Consider the following 13,199-nt stretch of genomic DNA (forward strand, 5'->3'; position numbering starts at 1 on the left):
ACCCTTGTTGCACTGAATTGTGTGTTTGCAAATGCCAGAGAATGAAGTGTTTCTCTTTTTGGAGGTGAAAATTTACCACTTTCTCTAAAACTACATTACTTTGATTTATACTGTTAACAGCTCTCCTGTGATCTTTACAGTTTTTAAGCTCAATAAATACATTTTTGGATTATTTACCAACCCTATAGGCCTACCCACCCTTTAAGGGTGTACTTTAAATAGCTTTAATCCCAATACATCACTAGAACAAGGCCTATGATCCCTCCAACAAAAATGTTAGCCTTGCATTTCTTGCCCAGCATAATGAAGTCAGGAGTATTTGTGGAATTACCTTCATATGTCTCCAGACAGAAACAGCTCCTGCACAAATTAGAATCATATGCCAGCCGGGCTTTCCTATTATACTAACCATGACAGAAGCTAGTGACACTTGTTTGAAAACCCACTGGGCCCTTAGGGTTTGCATTCCCAAAATGTTTATGTTGTGGTTTTAATCAAATCAAACCAATATCCTCCTACCACCCCCCCCCCTATCTTTTAAAGGCATTTGGTTCACTTTGGGAATTATGCCAATTATAATGTAGGCTATGTTTCTGTTTATAACCATGATTGTTTCTTTAGACTGAGTCAAACTATTTTTTTTCTTTTTCTTATTTTTTTGTAAAGTTTTATTTTGAAGTTTTTTATTTATTTATTTATTTTTTTTTTCATCGTCCAACCTGCATGATATTAAGTTGGGCCCTTTTTTTAAAAAGTCTTCCTATTTGTGGCCCGAAGAAGAAAAACAGTGAAAGAGATGTTTTTAAAATGCCCTTAGAGCCCCCAACTTTTCCTATTTTTTCCAAGGGCCAAAAACATCATGCTTGGCTTAATATGTGGCCAGCGTATGTGGCCTTAATGTGGACAATATTTCCCGAGAGTGAGAGGCTAAAACGCCAATTTTGTATCATCCCTGATGTTGCAGTGTCTCAACCCTCTCTTTAAGTCTTTTGCTATTGATACAATTATTAATTGATATTATGCCACAGTTTGAGAGCATCTCACTTGGGGCAGGGGAAAGGAAAGAAAGGAAGTGAGGGATCCCGTTGATGACATTCACAAATATAGTCCAGTAACCTGGAACATTTATGTTTAGCTCGATGTGCGTGTAATTATATTACTGACTTATACCCATGAGCATGGAGAGAGAAAAAAAGGCCAGGATAAGATATGAACATCTGCTTGTTATTGTGGAAAGGCAACATCATTTCTGACAAGGGTCCTCAATTGAATCAGGACAGCTCCACTCTGAAGCGTAAATGGATTAGATGGAAGTGTTAAAAGCATGGAGGGGGTGATAATCCAGTTACAGGCTGGGCTTTGTGATCGGGAGGACTGGATTTTTTTTTTTTTTTACCCCTGCAAAAAAGTTCATCTTACTATAAATAAAACAAAATTGATAAAAGAAGGCCTGCCTTTTTTGTAGGGGTGGTATTTTTCGCATCTGGATAGGAATTATCTTGGGATTTAAAGGAAGGGTTATTGGCAGGACTAACCAATTGGATATTTTTGAAAGGAGCGGAGTGGCGTCTCACTAATGAAGAATAGATTCATTGAATAGTTTGGAACTTTCTATAGAGGAATATCTTTTTGGTTTGGTTATAGCTTGTGGTTAAGCCTCTGTTTTGAGTTGTTTTGGGTTATGGTTTGGCCAACAATAAAAATGCAGGTCGATTTCTATTGATGGAGTTTTTTGTTTTTGAAACTCCTTGTGGGGCTTGACAATTCTCTTGGTTGATTTTGAGGGGCGTACCTGTGTTATTAAGTTGTGATTTGTTTTGGGTTATGTGAGTGCACAGCAGATTTGCAGGTCTACCACCATGTTAATTCGATAGCTAGATACAGGAACTGAAAGATAAGGTACGAGTCATTACAATTGGTCTAAATTTGTGTCACATGCTCTGCAGTCCATGGATACAAAGTTAGGTGAAATGCTCATGTACATAAATGCTACAACCTATTTGTAGGCAAGTGTGTTGTATTACTGACTGGAGTCAAGGCTCAAGACCTTTATCGTGGTGCAGTGACATCTCCCCAATCTAAATGATGGTCATCTCCCCAATCTAAATCGATGTAACCCAAAGAGAAGTTGAATGGGAAACTTAGTCTGGCCCTGTTTTGGTTTAATGAGAATCGGTAGTCATGTTGCAACTATTGCAACACTTGGAACATGTCAGCCTGGTGATAGCAGCAGTCTACTCTCATCAGGGATGAGACATTAGACTTTTCAAACTTTTATCGGAAATCATACTTTTTTGTCTCCGCTTGATGACATAAGTAGCTGTTTTTTTCTTGAAAATCCAATATCAATTAATCATGCTCTTTAATCTAGGTACTTCTCTACCACTAAGGATGTTGTTACCAAAAGTGCTTTGAAATCTATAACTACAGAGGTTACCAAAAGGTGGAATTGCCATCATTTCAAAATACCTCATAAAATTTAGATCATAGTTTCAGACTTTTTTTTGTTAGGAAAGACTCTTAGCCGAGTCTCATACAAAGCGGACTTCCAAACTGCACTGCCCAATCCTAACAGTACATTTGTCAATCCATACAAGTGCTTGTGTTTAAAAGTTCTATGTTGAGCCAAGCGAAGTCTCTGTGGTGAAACCAATGGTAAAACTGTCATCATGTACCCTGGGCGCACTGGTGTACTTGTGGTTTATTGGCTGGCCATAAACGATTTGTATGACTGGGAGCTGCTGACATATCCGTTATTGCATGCTCCCCTCCCCCATAAAACGTTAGTGAAGGAAGCCCATTAGGATTGGATAAAGTTTATGGGGAAACCTGTAGATTTTGCGCTCCATTTGGAACTGATGGGCACAATTGGTTTCCCCTACACAAAATAAAGAAAAACATGTTTAATATTTGTACAGAAATAGTTGAACATTTGGAGTTTCTGCCAAAGTTAACTACTTCCCATAAGGTGTACGAATCTAGGGGTCGATTTCACAAAGAGTTGGGATTAGTCCTAACTTAGGACTAGTCCTAGGAGATAAACAAATTGCATGGCTAGTCCTATATAAGGACGAGTAACTGGTCCTAACTCGAGATAAGACTAGTCCTAACTCTTTGTGAAATCACCCCAGAACAAATATCGTGCAAGAGAAGGGGCTAACCCAGTGAAGTGTTTCTGGTTCATTGCGAGCCTCCTTGTTTACAGGCTTCCTCAGATTTGTGAGCTACAGTTATTAGGTTCACTTATTGCCAACATTCAAATAAAACAGGCAATTTTGCAACCAATGATTTTTTTACTAATGTGTTTATTTTTTGTGTTTTTTTCTTTTTAGGACGCTCCAGCATCAGTGTCATTAGGTCTTCGTATGGAAGAGATGATATTTAATCTAGCAGATACACATCTATTCTTCAATGATTTGGAGGTAAGTCTTTCATGTCACAGAAAATGTGAAATCAATCATCTTATTCCTGATCAAATAGTTATTTTTGTTGGCTGTTTTTTGTTTTCTTCTTTCTTTTTTGAGGTCGTTGCTTTTCAACTGTCAGCTTTGCAGAGATTGTTAGAGGGCGGTAACGTACCTTCACGGAAAATGTTAAAATTGAATTTAGAGACCAACGAGATAGGAATGTTATGACATGTTGTCAAAACTCACACGGGTCATTTAAGAAATAGAAGGGGACCGAGTGTTATTATAGTGGGCGATGAGTGTGTATACATGTGTGCAAAGGCAGTTACCAACTAGTTAAAAATGGCCTCGATCACTGTTCGTACATGGGCCACGGGATTGAAACAAAAGCTGAATTTCATTTTTAACTGAATGAAATCAATACGGAAGGGAAGAAACCAATTTCAAATTAAGGTGGTTAAGACTGAACGTTCCATCCTGCAAAATTTGTGGACGCAGGAAAAAGTATTACACCTACTGCTGTAAAGATATGTGATATGCACAATATTTACATAGAAATAAGAATCAATTTATAATCTGCCAAAAATCACATTTGATCTGTCAATCACGAACGGGAAATAGGGAATTAATAGAATTGGTAAAGGGATAAAAAGGAAGAGTAGAGAGAAGGAAGTAAAAAAATCTGCGGATAAAAGGTAAGGACTGAACACATAGCCCAGCCAAAGCCACACACAGGGACCGGCACGGTTTGTTTGCGACGGGAGTTTGGGGTGGGGAGAGACGCAGACGCGCACGAAAACGGAATCAGAAAATCAATTTAGCCGTGTGTAAAATAAAACTGGCTCTTGTCCCGTGGCGGTTTGGCAGATACTGTGCCACTGTGGGCCAGCAGGGACGCTCGGTTACGGCAGGGGGGGGGGGGGGGGGGGCTCGGTGGATATCGAAAATTGCTGTCTCCTCTAGAGAGAGCTGGGTGATGATGGCGGTTTATATAACTGATTTTTCTTACCCTTTCATTAAGGACGAAGCGATTTGTTTGTTAACTTATGGAATCTGTTTTGCGGTTGCTGTCTCTGGAATTATTTTTTGTATCTTTTGATGCAAGTGATATTTCATTAGCCTGTTGTAGAATAGAATTGGTTGATCAGAGAAGTTTCATTTCTAAAAGAAATGATTAACTAAGACATTTTTGAGAAAATGGTGCAATAATGTGTGATTGCTTAGTAAAGTAATAATCATGCCTAAGCATAATTTTTCATTAAAACAATTGAATAGTTTTCTTGATGTCCCCCCTCCCCCCCCTCCCCCTAACAAAACTATTAGGAGTATTGGAGTTTTCCAGGGGTTATGATAGGTCCAAATGAAAAAGGAAATTGTTATTAACTAAAAATGAATTCACAGTGTTGATAGCACAAGTAGTTCAAGAAAATCTGGTGAGGTTGTCCTATCTTGTTAGTGATGAATGAGACATTTTAGGTTTACCTTCTGTTCCAGCAAGGTAGTTAAACTATTTGTACTGAACTGCAGAGCAAAACTTGTTTGAAAAAGACAAGTAAATTTCATTGGGAATCAACTTGGTCAATGCCCTGTTGCACAAAGAAGGCGGCCGGCCATTCATACAGTATGCTACCCCACGCATGGACAACTATCTTAGATATCTTTACGGAAGCCAAAAATCAATTGTGCACCTAACCCACGGGCCACGACGACGATTGATCGAGGGATCACGCAGAGGAAACAGCCAGAGAAGAAAGCTAGAATGAAGATGAGGAAGAGAATGTCTGCCTCCGTGCTGGTACCTCATGGGGAGGCTACATGCCCCAGGCATGCCAACGGCTTCTACCAAGAGGGGAACAAGCTTGGGAGAACTGCAGACGAAAGAAAAGATGAAGAAAAAAAATACCAAGATGATCAAAAATAAAAACGAACTGCAGAAAAACAGATTTTTTTTTTTGCATCTCGCTGTCCTCTGTGGCGCTCTCTAATTTTTCAGGAAGGACATCAAGAAAGGAGAAAAGGAGGGGGGGGGGAGAAAAAAAGTCTAGCTTGGGACCCTTTGGTTGATTGATCCGTCCCTGCCTTAGGCATCAGTCAAATCAGTTTTTGCTGGGAATGAATTACCGCTAGTTAGCAAAGCCCTAATGTGTTTAGAGCTGGGGTGGGAATTATTTTGCCCTGGGGTGATTTTCCACTGTGTTGGAAATGGTTTATTTTTCGGCTGGTCCGCATCAGAGCATGGTTAGAGCGGGCAGAGAATTGAGAGTGAGAATAGGGGAAGGGGGTGTTTATTTTAGAGGCATAGTGATCAGGGTCTAGTTAGATTCTGTTTATTTTGTGTTGGCTTCTTCTCCACTACCCTGGTTTTTAATATCAGTGAAAGAGGATTTGTTCTGGTTAAATTTTTTTTCTTCCAATTAAATTTGATTAAAATAATAAACGGCATCAGAAACTGACTGGGTGAATTTTAATTTGATTAGAAACAAGTTGGTTTTGTTTATATTGGTGGAGAAAGGTAGACAAGTACTGCAGGTGATGCAAAATAAAGTTTAAGCAAAGATAATATGAGTCATTTAAAATAAGAGAGTTGTAGTAAATAAGAAACATAGCAACATTGAAGCACATTCAGTGGTTTGTGTTGAAAATCCCCATGTATAACACACATGTCAGTAAACAAATGTAAAAACAATATTTGAATTTAGAATAAGAAAATCAGGCAATAAAAACCAGCAACAACAAAAACAGACTTCATTGAAGGTTGCCTTTACCTTGTTGATGTAAAGACATTAAGTCGCCAATTATCAGAAAAGTAAATCTGTGCTGGTACTAGTCACTTTCAAAGATCTGGCTGTCGTGAATTGCATTATCTATTGAGAAAATCTTATTTCATGTATATTCCATTCATACTTCTTTGGCAATCAGAGTACAACACCACACAATTTCCAAAGACTGTTCTCTTTGATTGAGACCTGTCTCAGTTTAATTTCAGATATGAAAAACTGAATGAAGATTTTCCTTATCCAAAATCCGTTAGAATTTATCATTAGAATTTATATACTTATTGCTTTGTGCTATTTATTTTGTTGTTGCTGTTGTTTATTTACAGTGTGACACGAAATGCGGTATAGTTTCTAAAATGACAATTTACAATAGTGTGTAGAACCATGAATCATATTGGTTTTTAAGTATGAAATCTGGGACGACTGAGTTTATTCAATTTTTTCAAAAACTATCCTACACCAACATTTAAAATCATCTTATTTTCGTTGGTTTTTAATACTGCATTGAGTGTTTTCAGTTGATTGTTTTCTTGCATAGAAACCACTGTATGTTATATGTATGTTATATGATGAAGACACTATCATTAGCGGACCTTGTCAGCTTCTATTTGTATTTTTGTATCGAGAGCTAGGGTGAATGACATGTTGCTGTCGGATGATTCCATGATCCAAAAGGAGTGATGGTGGATCTACTGCTATTTGTTGGGGGGATCTCATTTTCTTAATGTGTGCTCTCTGGTTCTCTCGGGCCCTTTGCTTCTTCCATCTACTCCCAACGAATAATTTGTCCAGATCTTTCTTTTTTTCCTTTTCATCTTTTTCTCTCCCTCTCGCTCACTCTCTCTTTCGCTCCCGGAGTAGGAGAGGAATTAGGGCAATTGCTTCCAGCTCCCTCGGTGCAGAGGGCATTTTTATCCGGGCCCTGTCAACGAAATGAAATTTCCACTCCTCGGAGAGTTTGCCGGCTATTGCCAGCGCTCGCCAGGTTGTTGCATCCCTCCCCATATCCTGCTTCAAAGCATCTTGTAATTTGGAGATTTGTACTCCGGTGTTTACGCCACAGGATATTTCAAAACAAAAAGAAGAAGAAGTTGAGATGTCCCATTTCCCCCTCTCTATTTTTCTTCATTTTCTCTCCTACTGTTTCTCAACCCCTCTCGTTTTTTTTTTCAAGGAGTCTTCTCGGAGCAATTCTTCAGCTTGGGACGCCTGAGGGCTTTCCCCGGCAAGTCTACATTGGGCTAACCCCTTGAGCATACTGGAGCGTCAGATCCCTACCCCATCCAACAATCCCAACATCGGTTGAAAGCCAAGCCCAGTTCTCTGTTCCTTGTTCTCGTGTCATTTTCTAGATGAAAGAAAAACAGCCTGGGGCTCCCCTCTTACAAAACAGCGCTTATTATTTTATATTTTGTCTGGCGTAGAGTACGTTCATACCATTTTCTGCTTTTCTCTCCTCTGTTTTTCCTCCACTACCCCTCTCTGTCTCTCCACCATCATATTTTATGGAGAGCTTACCTTCGCCAGAGGCATGCAGCTGGAGTTAGAGCCAGCGAACTAATAGAAAAATACCCGCTTGCCTTTTTTTTTCTTCTGAAAGCTTGGTCGTTTGGCTAAAAAACTCTTATCTGTACTGTAGGAATGTAGTTTTTTTTCTCATGCTGAAGATGAAGGGGTAAGGGGAAAAATTGCCAACTCGGTCATACAATAGATTGCTTAGATTTTAATTTGTTAGGAATTGGGCCTGGAGTAATAATTAACAATTATATGAGGAATTGGCCATGGCTCTAGCCTGAGTAAATATACAAAATAAGAAAATTTGATACCTGTGATGCATTGTATTTTACAGTTGTATATTTGGTAGTTGTTTCAAAGATAGTAGGATTTCTATATGTTTGTTAAGGGATTATATTTCACAAATTTCACCTAAAAAGAGTAATATTTAAGCCACAAACCTCAATGTAGATTGCTAGCGGTGTACAAACAGTTTTTATTCTTCAGTAAAAATTATTCAGAATTATATATTTTTGTATGCTTTTATTACTGTTATTATTTAAAGTTAGACAAAGAAGAAAAGTATACAATGTAAATTGAATGTTATTTTTTTAAATCTAAAACCTCTGACAGTAGATGAATCCCGTAACCCAAAATCGAGTGGAAATTCTATTAAAGCCAATTTTTTAACCAGAAATTTGATTAGCTGGGTAAAAAGTGTTGGTCTGTTCCCTTACCCTGAGGCATTCCATCATTTGTTTTCTCAGTAAACAGGTTAGTCTGGTTTATAAAGAGTTGGTATATTGGTGTGGGACAGGCAGGGAGGTTTGATGCACAACAGTCCAGCCTTTGTGCTCTGCTAAGAGACACAAGGTTGTCATGGTGCTTGTTGTACCCCCCTGCCCCAGGCAAGGCCCTACTGCAAATGCCTCCTACATTCCTTGGAGAAAAAGCAGACATTATGGATTTTCCTGGCACACAAACCAAGTGGAGGCTGTGAGGCAGGACTAATCAACGCCATCTTTGATAAAATGTGAATAGACCTTTCTATTGCAACGTCACAGCCTGAGTTTTTGCCAACCAAGGAAATCTATTGGAAGCCCTAAATGCAAAGTAAAAACAGAAAGCCATAGTTTGTAACAATGTCACCACACAGATATTCAAAAATGGTGTTGGAAACAAAGCAACCAATCAGTTTATGAAAGTTTGCATAAATATTGAATTTGGTCACAATGTTAACATGATTTTATGTTTTGCTAACATTCAGCCGTCTATGCCATCTATGGGATAACTTTATAAGCATTTAAGCACAAACTATGTGTTTAGCACTGACAAAATTTGCTTCTTAGCAGAAATGGGTTACCAGCTAAGTAACTATGTTATGTAGATTACTTGTGTCTGGTTTCTTGCAAATGTTTGTGCTTAACAGCTTCATGGAAGCTGCCTCTCAACCCAGCTGAGTTTTACTGTGAGGCAAATCTGGCCTTTCGCACACATTTATTCAATTTTAAGGAACAATTTTCCTAAATTTTGTTGTTTTTTTGTCTCTTCCTTTGTTCAGGAGTGTGACCAAGTTCACATAGATGATGTTGCATCAGACGACAATGGCCAAGACCTCAGGTAAGAAACAGTAACAACTACGACACTCTCATAGTTAGCTCACAAAACCTTAAAGCTTTAGAAAAAAAAATGCAAAGAAAATGAGTAGAATATTTTCTTTGGATCAGTCCCTCCTCGCTATAGTGAGATTGAAACTGAAACGTGGCGAAGACACTTAACCTATCCAGGCAATTCTTTACAAAATGTTATCTCATTATAGGCCAATATGAATAGTGACCTATCAATACATGCTGGAGAGTGTGTGCTGTTTGCTGTAGGGACTACAAACATTTTGCCTGATGTTATAGAAGCTCTGTATCAGTACACAAATTTACTACGTAAAGAAATATAGCAGAATTCTTTTATCAACTAAAATTACTTTTGGTTACTGTTATTTGTGACTCTTTTATTTAATGGGCCCTAAATAATGGACGTTCAGGATCATTAGAATTTGCACAAGATTCGCAAAATTCATGCTTCTTGACTGCCAAATTTGACACTTTCATGGTTTGCATGAAATTAATTCATTGCACAGAATATATACAGCATCATTGCTGCCCAGACTCCACAGCCCTCATAGAGTAGATGCATAATTGCCTAACTCTTACAACCTGCCCCATCCAGGTAGTATGGGCTTCAATCTGCCTAACTATACGCTTACCAGTCATTCATCCCAAGGATATTGACCAATCATAAGCCACTGCCCTCTGGCAATAAACCAATCAGATACATTTCCTGCAAGCCTCCTTGCCCATGTCCCCCTGAGCCAACTCGCCCTCAATTCTCCACATCCCTTCATTTATTTTGTCAAGAAATTGATCCCATTTTCTGCTCCGTCAGCTACGAAAACAAATTTTCATGGCATGGAAAACTAATATGCATCAGAGGCCCTTGTTGCAATATTAAATGCTGTAAGCCTGGACCGGTTTATCTGAGCAAAGACCAAAACAATGCCTTTGGGAAAGTGTGGGTTTTGTGATCGATGCATTTTATTGAATCAGTTATAAGCCGGGTCTTTGTCAACATGGTTCTACTTGTAGTTGAACAAGTTACATTTATAATCATGTTGGAGAGTTTTTGTAAGGGGTTATAATAGTATGTGAAAGTTGAACAAAACTGTTTTTGTCAGTAAAAATATAAAGCAGAATGTGTTAGCCTTTTTAGGAAGTCTCTGTAAGGGTCGAAATGTCAGGCCTTGTATATTTATACGATAGGTCTTTTTGGTTGGTAAGCATTTTGCCACAGCTAATTCTATTTTATAAATATTTTAAAGTAGAACACAAAATCAGCCACAAAAGAAACATATTCATTCAAAGAACATTCTACCATTTTTCCAAGTAAAACCAATTTGTTTTAAAACCATTTTGTTTTTTTCAAGTAAAACCATTTTTGAAAAACTGTCCCTGTTATTGTCAGATGAGACTTAAAACTGCTGATGTTATCAACAACTTTATTGTCCATGGATGAAAAATGTCTATCCTACTTTATAGTTGTCTCTGTGAACAAAACATGGGAACTAAACCAAAATGTTCTCCTTTAAAAAACAGTTATTTTAACTGAAAACTCAGTGATTATAAATTAGAGAGTTTTTTGTTTCATTCTTAGTATCTGAATTAACAAATTGCAGATCTGTACTTATGAAACCATAGAATGTAATTGCAGGTAGTTCCTGTAAAATACTTGTACGATAAAAATCCGCTATGACCCCAGCTTATATTTCTCCACCGTGTGTGTGCCTGAAATTGTCGCCCGTGTCCAACTACATTGACAGAGTGTGGCCTCAAGCTACAGGGCTGTTTCATATTTGTGTCATATTTTTTTTGTCGGCGATAATGACAAGAGTTTTGCGAAATTTCTTGACGTGTGTCTCACGCCCCCGTGACCCAAGCCTGGCGTTCCTCCAGGCTTAATTCTGTCAAAAGATTTGCACAAATGATTAGTGTGAATCCATCTTCAGTGCTCACATTGGATCGTTGTCACTGAATCTTGGAGATTGCTGAAGTTATAACCAAAGTGGAAAGTTACAAGCAACTTGTTTTGTGGATTTAATCGGCCTCATCACTTTTTTTTTTCTTATACTGTTGTGTCGTTTCTATTTTTCCATTCTACTGATCAAGTTGAAATAAAAGTGCCAAATAAATAATTGTTTTACTGATGGTTCGGATGGATTTAAATGCCTAACAACAAATCTTTAAAACCTCTTTGTCTAAAGTTCATCTCAAGAGACATCACTCTGAAAATCCAGCTGAAAAACAACCAACCTGAAGAAAATGTGTTTGAAAAGCAAGTGAAAGAAAGGTTGTTCTGGGTTTTTTTATCCAGTCATTATTTCACAGACTAGCCTAAAGGTGATATTGCTTAAAAGCTCAATGGATTGACAGATTATGTTTGTCAAAAATCCAAAGTTAAAACTTTCCTCAACACATTGCCTCAAACATTTTGACAACTATTTAAATCTGCTAAAAGTTTAAAGCAATTTGCTTTTCCAGAGGCAAGCAAGCTTCTGTTTTTCTCGGAAAAAGTCATTAAATTCTTTTGTGGTTTGATTTTTTGTATAAGGGATTCTCTGTCTTCCTATTCGCCACAAGTTCAAGTGTAGAAAATTGCATTTTTCATAGATTATTAGGACTGTACTACTTTGTTCTATGGTATGAGTCATGTTAAAGTCCAGAGAAGAACTTGTTCTGTGAAGAAGACGAAAAAATATACCCCCTTTAATCTTTGCACCTCCTTCTGCTTGTTTGGCTGCAGGGGTACCCCCAAGAATCCAAATAAAACTCTTCTCATGTTGCTGGTGACCTCAGTCCCTGTCTTTTGTTTTGGCAGGAAGCTCTAGAGAGATTCTTCCACCTGTTTTGTTCTTACTTGACTATTGTCCTCTGTATCTTAATAACAATGGTGCACCTGTCAGTAGCGATAATTAAAAATCTTTGAGTTGAGAGGATCCTTGAATAGGGATTCTAAAGGGATGGTCAGACCCCTTTGGGCAGAGTTTGTCCTTTTTTTAAATCCACCCGTTTTTCGGGAAGTGTTATTTAATATGATATGTAAAGATTTCAACACATTGGGCACTTTGGTGTGAGAGAAAAATAAATATTAATATTTGTTATGTATGAAACAAAAATATACTTGAGGTTACCATTCGCTTGAATAATGTCTCGTACAATGACTTCATTGGTAACAACCTTATGCTAATTTTTTTTCATCAGACTGAAGCACTGTCAGATAATTCTGGGCAATTCTTTCATCAGACTGAAGCACTGTCAGATAATTCTGGGCAATTCTTTCATCAGACTGAAGCACTGTCAGATAATTCTGGGCAATTCTTCGCCCTGATGTTCCTTGTTAGATCGGCAGCATATTGCGCCACAGCACCTTGTAAACCATTACATGGTGCTAAAGGAGTAGGTCTCATTTTTGAAAAATAAAGCTCCACATCACCTTGCAGGAAAATACTGAAGGGATATATTAGTGCTGTATAAGAAACTGTAATTAAGGTAATTTAAATTAATTAATTGCATTCTTTCATGTGTTTTTATTTTCCGAACAGTAATTACAACTTCCAGACAGACGGGTTCCACGCAGCAGCGACAAGTGCCAATCTCTGTTTAGCAACAGGTGTGAGGGGCGGTGTAGACTGGATGCGTAAATTAGCATACCGTTATCGTAGAATAAAGGAGATCTACAGCGCATACAAGAACAATGTAGGAGGTAAGCCACTTACCTGTTGATGAAAGACTTATTACTAGGACCAAAAAATGGAATTGGGAGGACAATTTTAGTTTATCGGCTGAGTGAACAGACAGAGATAAGCTGTATTGCCATAAAAATGGGATGAAAAGTGTAAACAGAGGCTGAGATGAAACTTTGAAATGGGAAAAGCACCCTGAATTTTCCTAGAATTTATCTTATATTAAAAAAA

At 38.0% G+C, this 13,199-nt stretch overlaps 1 protein-coding gene across 6 annotated transcripts in view; it reads left to right on the forward strand.

Annotated features, from left to right (window-relative positions):
* Window positions 1-13,199, forward strand: part of LOC117304427 (eyes absent homolog 1-like) — an 86,731-nt gene that overhangs the window by 65,486 nt on the left and 8,046 nt on the right. For all 6 annotated transcript variants that reach the window (XM_033788879.1, XM_033788880.1, XM_033788881.1 and 3 more), the window contains 3 exons: window positions 3,333-3,422; window positions 9,240-9,298; window positions 12,828-12,988. In XM_033788879.1, coding sequence (XP_033644770.1) covers window positions 3,333-3,422; window positions 9,240-9,298; window positions 12,828-12,988 — 310 coding nt within the window. The remainder of the gene's footprint in view (window positions 1-3,332; window positions 3,423-9,239; window positions 9,299-12,827; window positions 12,989-13,199) is intronic.

Source organism: Asterias rubens, chromosome 21, assembly GCF_902459465.1.
Source record: "Asterias rubens chromosome 21, eAstRub1.3, whole genome shotgun sequence".
NCBI classification, from domain to species: domain Eukaryota; kingdom Metazoa; phylum Echinodermata; class Asteroidea; order Forcipulatida; family Asteriidae; genus Asterias; species Asterias rubens.